Consider the following 18,815-nt stretch of genomic DNA (forward strand, 5'->3'; position numbering starts at 1 on the left):
TTATGCGCTGGGCAGTTACCATCACCGCTACGGGATTCTGCTCTGGTGATGTGAATGTAATAATGAAATGTCACTGAACATATGGCCATGCCTGGGTTCCATTTAAACATTGTTTACAAACACACGCAGCAGCCATGTTCAAGACGGACACCAGTTGTTGTTTTTCTTTCTTACACAGTGTCTACTTTGAGATTTTGTTTGTTTGTTTGTTTGTTTGTTTGTGGTGGGGTTCTTACACATACATGAGAAGAAAGAAAACTACTCTCCGTGTCCCTGTGAACCACAGGACATACTTGAGGCTTAAATATGATTGTCTTTAAGATTATAAAGTATCACTTGTGTGTTGTTCTTGGGGTTTTGTGGCAGAGTGGGGTTAGCTGATGGCTTTGATTTCTTTGTCTTGGGGATTTGTTTGTTTTGATTTGTTTTTAGATTTATTTATTGAATGTATGTGAGTCCACTGTCACTGTCTTTAGACACACCAGAAGAGGGCATCGGATCCCATTACAGATGGTTGTGAGCCACCATGTGGCTGCTGGGAATTTAACTCAGGATTTCCGGAAAAGCAACAAGCCAAGCACCTTTGTCTTTGTTTTAATGTCACACTTTCTTTTAACTTTCCTTTTCCGGGGCATTTCTCATCTTCTGCTTTTATCTTTATAGTCCATGAGCCATTCTGTGTTAAATATGTCCCTTTCCTCTGCTTAGACTGGGTTTGATTCTGTTTTGTTATCCAGTCATGTTTGCTTTTTTTTTTTTAATTATGATATTTAGCCCATTTATAGTAAACGACAAGCTACATTCTGGCTGACTTTAATTTTCTTAAATGCATTGCTTTTTGTGCAAGGTTTTGAATGAAGTCCAAGAGAGCGTGATTACAGAAAGCTTACATTCCATCAGGATTTGGGTCTCTGTGGGTAGCACTTGATAAGGATTAGTGTATTTAGTATTCCCTGAGATGCATAAATTTTGACATATTGAATATTTATGGTCAAATTGTAGAGTCCCTTCAAAGAAAACCACTGAGGAATAAAACCAGCATACTGTTCTTCCAGGGCTCTGGGGAGTCACAAGCTGGCTAGTGTGAAGGATTTTATTTATCCCTTGTACCAACAGGCACCTCCACTCTCCTGCCTGCTAGCTGTCAGCAGCTGGCCCTCCTTTCAAGAAGTGAAGGAGCTCAAGTCTGTGACATTTGGAACTCCCTCTGCTGCTCAAAGCAATTGGAAAAAATCTGCTGTTTTATAGTCCTGGAGCTCCAAGCTGCCCAAAGGGAGGAAGATCTTGTAAGAAAAGTCCTTCATCTCAGACCTTCTTCCCCTCTCTGTGCAAACAGAGGAAGCTTGGGAAGGAAGTCTGAGGGTGTGTTCAATTGGTAGAGAGTACCTGCCTAGCATGCAGGAAATACCCAGCTCTAATCCCCAACATTGCATTAACCAAAAGTGCCGACATATGCCTACAGTCCCAGTATTTGGGAGACAGAGACAGAGAGATCGAGAGTTCAAGGTCACTCTCAGCTACATAGTGAATTTGAAATTAATCTGTGCTTTGGGAGAGCCTATCTCAAAAAATTAACTAATGAAAGAGCTTCTGTGGAGCCTTGGCAAGTAGTACCTCTTCTCCCTTGTCACAGACCTGGAGTTTCCTCAGTTCCTGCTAAGTCTGGCTTTTCAGGTCCCACAGTTAGATGGGAAGGGGCAGGAATGGTAGAGGGGACTGAGTCAGGACAGTGAGAAGGAAAGGGACAGTTGGATACATCCATGGCAGGATAATAGGCTGTTCTATGAGCTTTTCAGTGCTGTGACAGGAAAAGTCCCTAGCCTGTCCTTCCACCAAAGGACGACTCACAAAGATCAGCTCCTCCAGTTACTAACCAGTCTGAGATGCCCAAGACTCCAGATTGAGCCTGTTGAGCTCTAAAGTGTAGCCTCAACTGACACAGCCCAGTACAGTATGTCTGCTGTTCCTCAGTTGACCATCAAGAACCCCTCAGCTCAAGTTCCCATTGGGAGTCTCATATCAACAAGTGGTCGTGGACACAACTTGTATCTTTCCAGAGTCATTTCATGGACTCCAAGGAGTATGTGTATGGATGGAGAGAAAACATGAACCTGGAATTAGAAAGTCTTGGATTATAATATTCTCTCTACCTTGAGGAGCCATTAGACCTTGGAATGTTCACATCCATGGGCTGATACTGCCCAGTGAAGTTGTCACAGCTCTCCAGAGGACAAATAGGTGGTGTCAGGAGATAAGCAGATTTTTATTTGGTTTGGTTATTTTTTTAAAAAGAATTGGTCCATGTGATGGTGGTGATTTTGTAAACCCAAACTCTGACCAGAAGGCTGAATACCATGCTAATAAACCATAAAGTGCTAAGGCTACAAAGAAAGGCCAATGCAAAACTTCCTCCTGTTCAGGGTGGCAGGCTTTGTCAGATAGGATTCAGTCTATTGAGATTGTAGAAGAAAAATCTGCTCTAGTTGAAGATGACCACATGGATTTAAAGGTCAGTGCCATCCAAGTACACCCTCATGGAAACATCTGAAAAGTGTTTTTGACCAACTATCTGGGCATTGTAGCTCAGTAAATTAAATGATAGAATCATTCACTATCATGATGCATCGATTACTTTTCTGTGACTGTGGTTAAATACCATGACCAAAAGCAAGATAAAGAAGAAAATGATTTATTTTTCTCTTACAGTTCCAGAGGGACAGAGTCCAGCATTTCAAAGAAGGCATTGCAACAGTCAGGGAAAACATGGTTAAAGAAGCAGGAAGGTAGCTGATCACAAGTTCATCCATACATGGTGAGGGGGAGTGGATGGATGGATGGATGGATTGATGGAAGGATGGATGGACAGACAGACAGGAAGAGGACATAGGTGACAGATGGATAGATAGATAGATAGATAGATAGATAGATAGATAGATAGATAGATAGATAGATAGATAGACAGAGCAGAAAATCAGGCAAAGCTATAAACACTCAAAGCCCAATGACATATTTCCTCCAACAAGGCTCTCTCGGTCTCTCTCTGTGTCTCTGTCTCTGTCTCTCTGTCTGTGTGTCTCTCTCTCCTAAAAGTTATGTAACCTCCCCAAACAGCACAACCAACCAGAGACCATAATGCACTCAAATACATGTGCCCATGGGAGACATTTCTTCCTAAACCGTTAAGTTGTAACAGGCACTGGAGATCAGTCTGACTGCCTCCCCTTCACATTCTGTATTATTAAACCACACATTCCTTCACCCAGCTCCCTTAGCCCTGTCATATCGCCTGGTTTCTGTCACCAGATGTCTGCCCTGCTGAGTGTGGACACTTTAGGAGCCCTTGCTCACAGGATGGGACCCGCCATCTGCTGCACTCTTGATGATTCTCCTCCTTTGTACCTTTATCCCTACAAAGGTACAGGCCTGCTGACCTAGACGCTCTACATGTCCTCACATCCAAGGTCACCTGTTTTGTGTCACATGCAGTCGCTCCTCCCATGGACTCTGTCCCCATCACAAGAAATTAAAGATAATGACAAAATAATTATAAGCAGGGAACAGCATTCTCCCTGACAGCTTCCTGTTTAAAATACTCCTGAATTCTATTTTTCTTATATTTGGCTTCCTTAGATACACAACACTGCCTCCTTCCAGGTTCCTTTCCTTTTATTCTCCCTCTTTTGGCCATGCCAGAAGAGCTTATTTTATGAAGCTTTTTGGTTTTTTTTTTTTCCCAGCAGACTTGAAACACACAGAGATCCCCAACATGCCCTCAGCAGAAAAAGGTTATTTCTTAGAAGCCTAGCAACAGAGCCCTACACAGCATCCTAGGGAGGCTCTGCAAGGATAAACATGATGCAAGAAACAGAGGCGAACACATAGAGGAGAAAACGTAGAAACTTGAGAAAATGTAGACAATGCCTTTAACTGCCGAACAGCATGCAAATAGAAGGGTATAAAAATGAAAAGCTGTATTGATAATACACATCCAGAAAGACAGAAGAGCCATTTCATCCTTGTATGTAGGCCAGCCCCTCTTCAGTGTTACAGATTTCCCCCCAAACATTCAACTAATGCCATCTCTTCTTTCTCTACATCCTTAATGAGAAGGGTGTTGTCACAAATACCAGCTAGCACTGGGTTATGTCATCCAACCAGCTACTAAGATTCTGCCTCATGGTTCGTTGCTTTTTGCAGACTTGTGTGTCTCATTTGTCTCGAATGTTGCAACATTGCCAGGGATGGTGTCCCTGACTTTCCTTTCCAGGTCCCCAGAACCCTGCACAGTGCCTACAATGGTCCCTCAACATGTATGTATCTGTTTGTTAAGGTCCGATCCTACTTTATTCACACCATTAGAAACATCCCCAAGGCATGTTCCTGATCACCACCCAAAAAATCCTATTAATGGGGTCTTGGGAGATAGCTCAGTGGGCAAAATGCTTTGCTGTATAAGTATGAGGTCCTGATTTTAGATCCCAGAAACCCATACAAGATCCAAGCAAGGTGGCTCACACCTATAACCGAAGCACTGCACTGGGTGTGGAGCAGGTAACAGAGGCAGACAGATTCCTGGAACTTAGTGGGTAACCAGTCTACGTGAATCAACAAGCTTCAAGTTCAATGAGAGATTACCTCAAAAAGTAAAATGTAGAGAGGTTGAGGAAGACGCTTGACATTAACCATAACATTCTACCATGACCAAGGCAACTCTTATAAAAAAAACATTTAATTGGGCTGGCTTACAGTTTCAGAGGTTTCATTCATTATAATCATGGCAGGAAGCAAGGCAGCATGCAGGCAGACATGGTGCTGGAGAAGGAGCTAAGAGTTCTACATCTTGATCCAAAGGCAACCAGGAAGAGACTGTCATCTGCAGGCAGCCAGAAGGAGTCTCTCTTCAGCTCCGGGAAGACCTTGAACACTAGGAGACCTCAAAGTCCATCTACACAGTGACACACTTCCTCTAACAAGGCCACACCTATTCCAACAAGACCACACCTCCTAATAGTGTCACTTCCCAAGGGCCAAGCATATTGAAATCACCACAGTGCCTGTGCACACATACGCTTGCACAAAAGAGTACTGTCAACAGCAATTTTATCAGCAGTTGGAATGTGCTGAGTGCTTATTCTGTACAAAGCTCTAAGCCCTTGTATTTCAGCCTATTCAAGGTGCAATGAATCTACGAGATGTTGCTTGTTTCATTTCTCTATTGTAGATGACAAAACTGAAGCACAAATAAGTCAGTTTTACACCTGATAAATGTTAGGGTCACCGTTAACAGAATTCTTTCTTAGCTTAGTGGCTTCAGTTCAGTCCCTCACATAACATAAATCAGTCACGGTAGTGCACACCCCTAATCTCTGTCCTCAGGAGGTAGAGGCTGGTGGATCAGAAGTTTGAGGTCATCTTTGGCTAAACAGCAAGTTTGAGGCCAGATTGGGATATAGACCCTGCAACAACAAAGATAGATAGATAGATAGATAGATAGATAGATAGATAGATAGATAGATAGATAGATAGATAGAGCAATAGACAGACTGATAGGTAGGTAGGTAGGTAGATAGATAGGTAGATAGATAGATAGATAGATAGATAGATAGATAGATAGATAGATAGATAGAGCAATAGACAGACTGATAGGTAGGTAGATAGATAGATAGATAGATAGATAGATAGATAGATAGATAGAGCAATAGACAGACTGATAGGTAGGTAGGTAGATAGATAGATAGATAGATAGATAGATAGATAGATAGATAGATAGATAGATAGATAGATAGATAGATAGAACAATAAACAGACTGATAGGTAGGTAGGTAGATAGATAGATAGATAGATAGATAGATAGATAGATAGATAGATAGATAGAGCAATAGACAGACTGATAGGTAGGTAGGTAGATAGATAGATAGATAGATAGATAGATAGATAGATAGATAGATAGATAGATAGATAGATATAGATAGATAGATAGATAGATAGATAGAGATAGATAGATAGATAGATAGATAGATAGATAGATAGATAGATAGATAGATAGATAGATAGATAGATCAATAGACAGACTGATAGGTAGGTAGATAGATAGATAGATAGATAGATAGATAGATAGATAGATAGATAGATAGATAGAGCAATAGACAGACTGATAAGTAGGTAGGTAGGTAGATAGATAGATAGATAGATAGATAGATAGATAGATAGATAGATAGATAGATAGATAGATGAATAGAGAAAGAAAGCAGTTCTAGAGTTAGCTTTTATACTATGTTTAGAAATAGTGTTTACAAGATTTCAAGCAATGGAAAGACACACTGCAGAGCCATTTAGAATTATTCTATTTCTGGCACCTATTACTATTTTGTTCACGTGCCCAATCTGAGAACTTGGATGGCTCTCCATCTAAATGATACTATCTTCCATTCAATGGCCCCTAAGAAATGTACCTGCCTAGTCTAGAAGCACTGCTAATCCTCTCCCCTCCCCCACTATTCTGTTTCAGATAGAGCAACTCATACAACATTTGCCATCTTGTCCCTTTTAGGCAACATGGCTCAAATCCTCTTAGTACTGGCATGCCCCTACACCCCAAAACCACTTGTTATAGGTGTACCCACTTTCAAGACATAACAGATCAACTCTGTCCATTAGCTTTACTCGCTTCCATTTCTCTCTCTCTCTCTCTCTCTCTCTCTCTCTCTCTCTCTCTAAATAGACAATGTCTATAGCAAAATCACTGTTCGTCCAGCCTTGAGCAGGCTAAATAGACCTTAAGAGTTTGCCAAAGTTGGACCTTAATGACCCAGATGCAGTCAATTTCCTACAGGAGCAGACTGCCCGCTGAGCTTGCTTTACCACATAATCCAGTTGAAACAAAGGATGGGTCTGTGAGCTCTTCCTATATAAAGGCAGTGCTGACTATTAAACTTTGAGCCTTGGTTAGAAACTTTTGTCTTGGCTTCATCCTTCTCTCACACCCATGCCCTTTTTCATTCCCAGCCTCCCTTTCAGGTAACCGGATTCATCCATGGCTTCTGGAGGGCTTCAAAATATACTGTATGAAATGTAAAAAAAATAATAATTTGTGGGTCTGGACAAATAGCTCAGTCAGTAAAGTGCACATCACACAAGAACAAATCCTTGACATGCAAGTAAAGAGCCGGGCACCGCTTCACACACCTGTAACCCCAGTGCTGGAGAGGCAGAGACAAGAGGGTCCCTTCAGATTGGAGGCCAGCCAGGCTAACCTAACTGGAGAGCTTACCGGTTAGTGAGGGGCTAGTATTTAGTCTCAAAGAAATAAGGTGGAGAAAGGTGGTGTTTTGAATGACAAGTGTCTCCCACAATCTCCAGCATTAGAGTGACTAGTCCTCCCTGGATGGCCCTATTTGGGAAAGTTTAGGGGGTGTGGCCTTACTGTGAGGGTAGAAGATGACAGCTTAAAGACTTGCACCATTTCCAGTTCTCTCTCGTTTAGTGCTGTCTCTGCCATTATGGACTCGAACCTGCTGAATCTGTAAACCCCAAACAAGCTTTCTTCTTTTGGTCACGTTGTCTATCATAGCAATAGAAAGCTAGCTAGGACAAGAAGTGATTGAGGACCACACCTGACCTGCACACGCCCATTCACACCTAACAACAACAACAACAATAATAACAACTATCATTTGTATATGATCACTTAAAATGAGTGCCTCATAAAAGATTACATTCATGAACCCTAACCACAGGGGACACTTGGGTGGCTTCATATGTGGAACGATGAGCTTGGAATCAGGAGATCAAAATCCTAAGTTCATTTTTATTATTAACTGGAGAGATATTTCTCTTCTTTAGTTAAAAAAAAAAATCATACGTAACTCAGTGTTTTATGTGGCCTCAGATGACATCCAGTTGCACTCAGAGGAAATTGCTGAGTCCTGGTGCAATAAGCTTTGGTTTCTTGGGCTGAAATCTCTTGTTTTGATATTCCACAGCAAACATTCAGAAATGGAAATGCAGTCACGTGACATCATTGTTATTCTCTCCTCAGAGCCTCTGTGACCTGCATCTAAAGGCAATGTCTTGACCCCGGTCCTCTCTGAGAAATTGAGATTCAGGATGGGAAGTCTCAAAGGCTGCCGGCCGCCACTGCAGGGTCGAGATTCTCTTTATGAGCCTGGAGCTGATCATTATTAACAACGGTGGGAAGCCAGTGCCCATCTCGCAGCTAATGCTAAGGCTCCCCACACCCACCCCGCTACTATTAAACCAGAGCAAGCTTCCAATAAAATCAAGTAATCCAGCTAAGGGTCTAGTCATAAAGGGTTCTGAGGGGCCACAGGAGGTAATTTGGGAAAAAAAAATCCCCAGAGCATTTGTATGCAGGGCAAGGAACTCTCTACAACTGCCTTATGAAAATGGGAAACAAAATTGTAGGTACTGCTCAGGGCCTGTCACACACCACACCAACCCCAGCATGGGCTGGAACTAGAAGTTCTGGATGCCTTCCAGAAGCTAGGCAGCTCCTCTCTGTGCCTCTCTCACAGATTTCCTGCTCTCTATTACACGACTCCCAGGTCAACCTCATTTTTCCAGTTGCTGTCTCTCCTCACTGACCCACTTACAAGGCCCAGGCCTTGTCCAGAGATTCCTTAGGCTGCTCTACAGAATAGCTAATGCTCTGCTGTGTGGTGTCGGGAGTGCATATATGCCTGTGTATATGTTTATGTGTATACATGTGTGTGTCTGTGTCTATCTGTATGTGTCTGTGTCTATTTGTCTGTGTCCATGCAAAGGTCAGCATTGAGTATCTTCTTCAATTACTCTACACTTTAATTTGTTGATGTTTATAAATCTCTCTTTTGTTCTTTGAAAATCTTGGATATGTGTACATTAACCATATCACATCCGGCTCCTACCTTCTTTCTACCCTTTCTTCTGCAATTGCCAGAAAGCTTGGCTTGATATAGATGTCCCATTGAGGGCTAAGCATTCAAAAATCACTTATTCTAGAGTGATGAGTCTCTGCAATCACTACTGCCCACTGCAAAAGAAGCATCTCTGATTGATGCAATACTCACTTAGAGACTGAATCCCTGGCATAGCTGTGCTGAACTGAAAGGTCTCCCATCTCTCTGGCACTGTGAGGTGCTGTGTGCAGGAAAGATGAACGGAAGTCATTGGCCTCCGCAACTTGAGCGTTCTTAGGGCTTCTGGTGAGTGGAAAGAAGGGAAATTATAAGTCCCTCCCTGGTAGTTTCCTGCCCATCTCCCACCCCCACCTTTGCTGGTCCTGTGTGTTGGGTGTGTAAAAGAAGTAGCATTTTCTTGACAGTTTATTTAAAGAACTTTCACTCAACCAAGAGCTCACCACTCCAGCAAAACTAGCTGACCAGTCATCCCTGGAGAACTTCCAGTCCTTTCTCCCATAGCACTGGGATTATAAGTATATGCTGTTGCATCTGGATTTTTATCTGGATGCTGCAGATCTGAGATCCAGTTCTTGTGTTCTCTAAACCATCCTCCAGTCCCTGCTTTGGTGTTTTCTTCTTGTTGTCTAATTAGTTCTTTAAGAATTTCAGCATTGTGTTTTCTTCCTAATTGTCCTCTCCCCAATCCCGCTCCTTGAAGACCTACCCCAGTCACCTTCCCTACCCACTCTACTTTGTGTCCTTGTGTGTGTGTGTGTATCTGTGTCAGTGTCTATGTGTGTGTATCTGTGTCTGTGTCTATGTGTGTGTGTGTGTGTATCTGTGTCTGTGTCTATGTGTATGTGTATCTGTGTCTTTGTCTATGTGTGTGTGTGTGTTTCTGTGTCTGTGTCTATGTGTGTGTGTGTATCTGTGTCTGTGTCTATGTGTGTGTGTGTGTGTATGTATCTGTGTCTGTGTCTATGTGTGTGTATGTCCAATTTGTGTTGCAGATGAATCTTTGCATGCGTGGCCTCCACTGGAGAGTGATCAACTTACCTGGGGCTCCACTCCTTAAAAATTATTTAATTGCCCCTCTCCTGGAAGCCATCCAGTGCCACTAGCTCCTCTTCTAAGAGCAGGGATTCATTCCCACCTCCCCTCTTCAGGCTGGGATTTGGTCTGGCTTGAGTTTGCTCAGAGCTTGTGCATGTTGTCATGGTCACTGTGAGTTCGTAGGGACAGCTGGTCCTCCGTGTCCAGAAAACACCATTTCCTTATAGTCATCTACCACCTCTGGATCGTCAACTCTTTATGGCCCCTCATCTGCCATGGCCCCTGGGTCTTGGGAGGAGGGTAAATAATAGAGAAGGCTCATTTAAGGATGAGCAGCCCACATCTCTGCTCAGCATCATGACCATTTGTGGGTCTCTGCATTAATGGCTATCTTCTGCAAACAGATCTGCTTCCTGGGTGAGAGTTAAGAGATGGTGTATCTCTCACACATGGGCATAATGACATGTCATTAAGAGTCAGTTTGATACTATTTCTTGCTTCTGTATTTATGTCTCTGTTTGCAGTCACCACATCAGCACAGCTTAGGTCTGGCACAGAGCTAATGTATCTAACCCACCAGAAGTCAGGAGTCACATGAGACTTCAAAAGGCATTCCGTAGGATTGCTTTCTCCAACCTGAAGTGCTTTTGAAAATGAAGATAACGGAGATAAGTAATTACAACTGAAACAATGGCATAAAATGGTGGTTTCTCAGGAAATCCGCCATGTTCACTTCCCTAAAATTGGAAGAACATTTTTTTCCTTGTTTTTAAAGAAGGACAAAAAACATCAGAGGAGTAGATGATTAAGCAAGGGTGTTTTGGATAGGATACACTATTAGGCAGAGTTTCTGGTTTCCACTCCCTGTGGACTCTCTGATCCAACTCTCCTTCTCTCCCTCAATAAATAGAATACGAAATAGTTTGTTCCCGAAGGGCCTTGGGAAAATGACCTGATTTTCTCTGATGAAATCCTATCCTGGGTATTGTTGAGGATTGTGAAGTCCTTTCTAAGCACCAAGAAGCTTTAGAATTCTGGGAAAGGCTTTCTGTTAGACAAAGGTTACATGTCTGAATGGCTTTCTACCAACAATGTGAAGCCAGAAAGACAGACAACCTCAACTGTGGACTCTCTCAATTACAGCCCGATTATTTGAATCCACATACAGAAAACACACAAGCGGATCAACCTGAGAATGTCTTTAAACATAATCCACAGTCATTTTAGAAAAAATAAAACAAAGCAACAATGATACAATAAGCCATAATCTAGGAAATTCTTTACATCTGTTTACGTACACATGAATACAGATGATACTTTAATTAACTTATATTGTGTTTTCTGTTTTGTCTTTCCACCTATCCTTTCAAACTAACAAAAAGATTTTGACCCTGGGATAATAGCTACTGTTTATTGGACATCCAGTTTGTAGTTTTCTACGTCCCTGAGCTGTTAGCTTATTTAACCTTCATGGTCACTTTTTGGGGAGGAGCTATTATGAAGATGAAGAGACCAGAACACAGGGAAGGTGAGTGACTTACCCAGACTCAGAGGTAAAAGCTGCAAATGCCTGACAGTCACAGACCTGAGGAGGTCTTCAACACACTGTTAGACGTGAAGCCTTGGGGCCTGGGAAGGGAGTAGGTACTTCGAACTGAACCAGGCAGGAGCACACCAGGGAAAAGACTGGAAGCAGATAGGGCAGGGCGGTCCTGTATCAAGCTTCAAGTCTCTGCCACCCAGGGAGATGTGAATAAGGTTAGAGGCGTGGCCTTCAGGAGGATTTTAACTTTCAGCATTTTGATTGTTTGCTTACTATTTAAGCCCGAGTCCCCAAGGTTAATTATGCTTACAGAAATTTTTCTTAATGTTTGCCTAGTAAGAAAGAGCATGATGTTTGGTGATGGGATTGAACAAAGTGGGCTCTTCAAGATGACTAATCTTCCACAAGTTTTATCCCACAAAAAAATAATGACAATGTCTTATTTTGCTTGTGGGCCCTTTTCTCCAGTATCTGAAAGTAACTGCTGTTAAGGAATGGAGCCAAGCCCGAGCCACACAGTAAGACAATGTCTCCAAATAAAGAAAGAATAAATAAATCTACCCAGTGGCTGAAAGCTACAATATATCACAGGACAAATACTAGGTGACATAGCCAGAAGGAATATATTGTTAACTGTCAGAATGCAAGTGCAATAAAAAATTATAAATAATAAAACATATATTATAGTGTCTTAGGGTTACATGGAGTTTTTCTGAACAAACATATAAAGTAGAAGAAAACGTGTTACAAACTTTAAAGGTTCTTAATCTTTTGACCTGAATCCATAAAGGTGCTCTTGGCTTGAGGGATTTCACATCCTTCATTGCTTCCCTCAGCTATTTATGAGGTCGCTGGAGCATTCTTTTCTATCTGTGTGATTTTGTTTACAACAAACATGGGTTTGGGTTACAATCAGAGTGAAGTAAGAATGAGATCCAGATATGTGCTTCTAATATGTTAAATATATGGTTGTTCTGGTTTGTTTTCTGTTGCTATGATAAACACCATGACCAAAAGCAACTTGAGGAGGAAAGGGTTTATTACATCTTACAAGTTACAGTCTATCATCCAGACAAGAGGCAAGCCAGGGCAAGAGCTTAAGGCAGGATCTTGAAGCAGAAACCACAGAGGATTACTGCTCACTAGACTGCTTCCTTCGGCTTCCTCAGCTACCTTACTTACACATCCTAGGTCCACCTGCCTAGGAATGGCATCGCCCACAGTGGGCTGGGCCCTTCTGCATCAATCAGCAATCAAGAAACCGATACCCACAGACACGACCATAGACAAATCTGGTGGAGGCAACTCCTCAACTAAAATTCCATTTTTCCGGGTGTGTCTAGGTTTGTGTCAGAATGATTAAAACAAATTATGACAATTGTTATAACAAGCAATGGTAACGGCTTGAGGGGAAGAAATTAAACTGAGTAGACATTGATTTAAACGAAGTACTTCCTTAGCAATAAAATGCTGAAAACTTAGGCTCCTAATAAACCTGAGGAAAGAGCCAAGATGGAGATTAGGTGGCAGGGTGCTTGTTTAGCATGTTAAAATAAACTACCCATTGAAATGCTTATTAAATAGAATAACTTCTAAAAGAATAGTGTAAGAGAGGAAACACACTAAAGAGAATTGGCTTACTGTAAAGATAGATGGGAATAAAGAAATGATGCAAAGCACAAAAAACCCAAAACAAAAAACCCCAGAAAAGCAAGACATCAATCCAAAAAAAAAAAAAAATCAGAACAAAGAAACATAAATTATATTTTTAAAATATTAATAAAAATTAAGACACTTTAATCATAGAAGTTCAGGTTAAATAAATTTCAGACTGTAACATTATTTAGTGAGTTGGAAAGCTATTGCATAGTATATCAGAAAACTAACAAATCTAAGCCAAGAAACATCAATAGCGTAGGCGTAAAACATTGGTTTGAAACATAGCCAGGGCAGAGTTTGACTCTGTGTCTGTGTTTGCTTTTTGTCTATTAAACAGCAATGTGTTGAAATAAAAAAAACAAAAACAAAAACGAAAGTATAAAACTGTGAATGTCTTTAAGTATGATGTTAATATCAAACTATTGCAAATTGAGTAAGTCATCAAAAGATTAATAATGGTGGTAGAAGTTAACTTGACTGTGTCCACATCTGTAGAACCTTCTGTCTACTCTTACGATAATCTACATTCTTTCCCATTGTCCAGGAAATATTTTCAAAGACTGTGCACATTCCAGGCTATAAAGGATGTTCCAATAAATGTATTTAAAGCCACATAGATTATAATCTCTGATCATAATATGTATCAAGATAGGAAATGAATTCGAGAGAGAGAAGAAGGAAAAGAAGGAAAAGGAGAAGAAGGAGGAGGAGGAAGAGGAAGTGAAGGAAGCAGAGGAGGAGAAAGAGGAAGAGAAGGAAGAAGAGGAAGAGGAAGAGGAAGAGGAAGAAGAAGAAGAAGAAGAAGAAGAAGAAGAAGAAGAAGAAGAAGAAGAAGAAGAAGAAGAAGAAGAAGAAGAAGAAGAAGAAGAAGAAGAAGAAGAAGAAAGAGGCATGGCCTTTTAAGAGAGAGGGAGTTGATAGAAGAGGGGAAAGGAGGGGAAGGGAGAGGAGGGAGAGGAAGAGACACAATTCTTTATGATAAGAAAGGAAAGCCTGATGGAAATTACGAACAAAGCACATTTGATTTGATTCATGTGGTCACCTCTGGTGGCACAGTGAAAGCTAGGGAGTGGTTTCTGCAACCAAAGTTGCACATTAACTCCAATAGTTGCTGCTGCTGCCACTGGACCTTCCCTCCTCTCTGAGGTGGCCAGAGTTCTAAGCTAAAGAAACCATCTTTAAAACTTCAGATGCTTCCGAATCAGAAGAATGAGAACAAAACCAGGTTTGTGTGTTTTGGCCACGCCCACTCCTCAGTGGGCCAAGAGAAACATGTCTCTGAAATGTCATGGGCTATATAGAACACGGCAAGGGGGAACGTGCAGAAGTCACTGACATCTGTCCTCTAGTGCCCGTTCTGCGGAACCCTAGGAATGACATTGCCAGTACCCTTTCCATCACATCACAATGTTAACATTCCAAAGGGAGTCCAGAGCCTCAGAGTCAGGATCTAGGATGCCAGAGAAAGGATGGAGAGCAATCTCCACAAATCCTGGGGTTTTGTATAAAGGCAACGGCTAAGAAGGAAGGAAATAGCAAGACCCCTGCCAACACTGTTGAGTCTGGACACCATCTCAAGAATGTCCCATTTCAATAATTGGAAGAGCACCCAAATGAGCCAGAGCTTGACGCCACATGACAGCATCAGGTAACTGCTCTTCTCTCTTTTTTGCTTTGAGCCAACAGGTGTGAGCAAAGGATGTGTGCCACAGACTTCCTGAGGCAGGAGTTTGGTCAGCCAGCCAACCAGTACTTTCAACACAGAGAGGACACATCAAAAGGATGCTTTTGTTTTGTAGATAGATACTTGCCTCCTTGTATTAATTTCCTTTCATGCCATTGTATTGAAAGTTCAACAAAAGCTATCTGCCTCACCTATTATATTGACTCCATGGGTCAAAATGAAGGTCCAGGTAAGGATCAGCCTTGTGAGAGAATTCAAAAATAGAATTTAAACTTACACAAAACACTCATACATTTTCCTAAGAAGATGAAATTCATCATAATTGTGTTTTAGACAGGGTCTCTTTATGTAGTTTCATCTCGGCTAGAATTCACAATGTACAACAGACAGGCCTAGAACTAGCAGAGATTCCCCTGCTTCTGCCTCATAAACACTGGGATTAAAGGCATGTGCCATAATACCTGGCTCATTCTTTCTTTATAAAGTCATTGCTCTCTTCCTCTGGTGCCTCCATCTATTCTAATGATGGAGAAGATTGGAAATTGTCAATAGAGGTTTAATTATGATGCCCCTATTACATCATAATAGGTCACTTACAAAAAACTCAAACCTCATTGAGAAAATAGCTACTAAATTCAAAGAATGAAACTTTCCCTCTCAGAAGTCCCTTTGCCCATTTCTCTTTTCTAAACACAGACAGAGGAAAAAACAACTAAAGGAACTTCAAGAAGATAGGGAAAGGAACTAGAAAGCACTGCTTAGCGGAGAAGGAGGAAGAGCAATTGTGGGTAGGCACATCCAGTCACGGAGAAAAGACTGCAAGCTCCCCTACTCTACCAGGTGAAGAAGAAGGTAGAAATGTCCTGTCACAAGGGCCCTTGGAGCCTTTGGTGTCTCTGGCTAAAGTTTGCCTTTGTCCCTAAGCATCCGACTAGTGTTTGCTGGAGTTTAGCTGATCCTGTTGTTCTTTGTGGAGTGTCATGCTGTCATCTGCTGCTGAAGCCCAAGGCCTCATGTCACTCACACCCTTGCTCTCTATATACCTCTTGCTTCCTTGCCCTGGTCCCAAGCCTGTGGCATTACTGTTGTCCTCAGTACATGGGTGACCTCTAATGGAGATAGAAGAAGATCCAGACCATGAGGAACCCTTCTCAGCCATGGTAGACACAGTGGAGATGCTAGGAAGGATGACTCTTCCTCACGCCATCTTGGAGGTTCCTGAGTTTTTAATGTATCATCAATCTCTGCCCTAAGTTTGCTTAAGAGGGATGAAGGGAGGAAGTTCGTACTCATTTTTCAATGACCAGTTGTACTATCTCAGAGTCTCTGTTCCCTCCCTCCTCTCTTCCCTCCTCCCTCCTCCCTTGCTAATATTTTCCACTTCTTCCTCTCTACTAAAAATTTCTATCAGTCATATTTTCTGCTTTCTCTATACAGTAACATTGATTCTACAGGATCTAGCTTGACTCCTTATACTTTAAAAAATACTTTAGATGTTTGGAAAACTATGTTCTTTCTCCATAGAGGCTTATTTCTGAAATAATATCTTGCTGTGGACTCAAAATACCATCTTGAGATTTAGAACATTAAACTTGATTCTTTTTTTTTTCAATTCCTACTTTAGCATCCTAATTTTTCCAGTGCCTTTGGACACATCACCACTTTTGATTTACTCAAAATAGGATAATTCATGCCTGGTGTAATGGAGCACTGCTATAATCCATTTATAATCCCAGTACTTGGGAAGCTGGGGTAGATGAGATCATAGGTTCAAAGACAGACAGGGCTATGAAAAAAAGAGGAATGGGAAAGGAAGGGAGAAAAGATATGGAAAGGAAAAGAGAAGGAAAGGGAAATGCGGGAGAGAAATTAAGCTAAGGTAAATCAAAGCAAGCTACCATAGAAATATAGGAATATTGCAAAAAAACCCAAAACAATTGACTAGGTAATTGTTAGCAACCCAAGGCCCAAGGCCTGCTGAACTCAAGGAATAGGCATCAAACTCAGCAGAGAGTATACAAAGAGGAATGATAAGCTTCAGTTAAAGTCCTAAGGACTCCAAGCCATCTCCACTAGTTAGGATATAAACACTAGCATCATTGCCCATTTTAGCATCATTTGAGATCCCACTGGAATAGCCCATGGCCCAACTTAGCTGGATGCTAGAGACAAGGCAGTGTTCATCTATGAATGGGCAATTGTCTCTGGGAGCTGGGTTCATGCATAGATGCTCAAGATATATATAATGACGTAAGCGTTTCATTTTCACAGAGTATAGCAATCAATATAGAAGCCAAGCAACAGGTCAGAGGGCAGAGGATGAATAACTATGAAATGATCAGTCTACACAAATAACTTATCTATAATAGGCACTCTCCACATGTAGCTCATGCATAGGAGAATAGGGCATGGGAGTCAACAGAAAGGTAGTAAGAGTCAGAGATTAGGGAGGAACCTGAGAAGCCATGTCTTCTGGACACCTTAGAGCCATTGTAATCATCAGCCTACAGCAGCCATGGCTACCGGTGGGAGTGGGGCTCATGAAGTCCCAGCCCTAGCTGAGAAGCTTTGGCAGCTGAAGGCGGCGAAGAGAGGGAGAATCAGTTTTCTTCAGGGAACTGGTCTCTTTGTTGGGTGGCCCATGCTCCTGTGGCTGGACCAACACCCATGCACACAGGGACAGTGCAGATTGGACTCAGTGGACCGTGAAGAGCAGTCATGAAATTGGGAAATGAGTGAGGTAGGACATCTGCATTGAGCTGGCGGGGGAATAGGGAAATTGATATGAAGAAAGCATATCGTGAACACATGAAATCATCAAAGAATCTATTTTAAAACAGAGGGAAACACTTGGTATAGCATTTGCATGCCACCTCTGCACACTGTCATCCTGATACAACACAAAATTACTGCTATGCTGCGTTGTTTAGGTGATAAGGGCATGGAAAATAGGTCTGCTCATGTGTATGAATGTCCTATGCGGTCTTCCCTCTGAAGCCTTTCCACGGCCATATGTACCTATTCTTGCAGAATTCTTGAATGTGAGAGACTTATCTGGAGTTTAGACCATGCACTAGACCCTCCAGATCTCAGCAAACAGCATCTCCATGTACTTAGCCACTATTGTGAAACTTCAGAGAATCTGTGCACTTGGTGTATGTATGAGTTGTGGTTGTGGTGTATACACATGTACAATGCTACTTCTGTGTCAACCTGCAGGGAGATGCATGCACACTTAAGTGCATGTGGAGGCCAGAAGCCAATGTCAGATGTCTCCTCTTGTATTTTAATCCTCCACCTTATTTTATGAAATGGAGTTTCTCATGGAACCCTGTACTAAATCCCCTGAGGGTGGGTTTTCCAGTGAGCTCTGGGGATCCACTTGTCTCCATCTGTAGGGTTACAAGGATGATCCAAATTCAGACCCTCATGCCTCATGGTGACTACACCATATCTGCAGCCCCAGGAAACTCTTAATTCCTCATTGTCTTACCCCACTGAACCACTGGGAAATCTTTCCAAAACTACTTCCAAACTCATCATGTCATCAGTCTTCCCTCTGTGTTGCCAAGACTGAAGCCAGAGTGAGTGAGCCACTTCCTCCAAGGGGATATATATCCTTCTCCCCACTTCTCCAAGAACTCATGATAAATCTGTTATTAGGAAATTCACTTTGATGCCCACTACTTAGCAAGGCTTTCTGGTGGTAAAAGTGGCTAGTTTCTGTCCTTCCTGGCAAATCTGTTTAAGTTGGTTATTTTATCTTCATAAGATCCTTCTGGTGATAAACAACATTTCCATCACCAGGTGACAGATAGGCTGGCTGACGCTTTAAAAGCTCAGGAGTCGAGATGATAAAAGAATATGACTATGCACTAGTTGAAAGGTGTAAGACTGAAACCAAATTGAGCCAGGCCTGGAGCTGGAGAAAGAAGAGAAACATGGGGAATGACGGCCTTCAAAGTCATGGCTGAGT

General features: G+C 41.9%; 1 protein-coding gene across 2 annotated transcripts in view; it reads left to right on the forward strand.

The window, feature by feature from the left end:
- Positions 1-14,735: 14,735 nt before the first annotated feature.
- LOC127695355 (uncharacterized) overlaps positions 14,736-18,815 on the forward strand; it is a 39,647-nt gene continuing 35,567 nt past the window's right edge. For both annotated transcript variants that reach the window (XM_052197431.1, XM_052197432.1), the window contains exon 1: positions 14,736-14,803. In XM_052197431.1, coding sequence (XP_052053391.1) covers positions 14,736-14,803 — 68 coding nt within the window. The remainder of the gene's footprint in view (positions 14,804-18,815) is intronic.

This window comes from Apodemus sylvaticus, chromosome 10 (genome assembly GCF_947179515.1).
Source record: "Apodemus sylvaticus chromosome 10, mApoSyl1.1, whole genome shotgun sequence".
NCBI lineage: Eukaryota > Metazoa > Chordata > Mammalia > Rodentia > Muridae > Apodemus > Apodemus sylvaticus.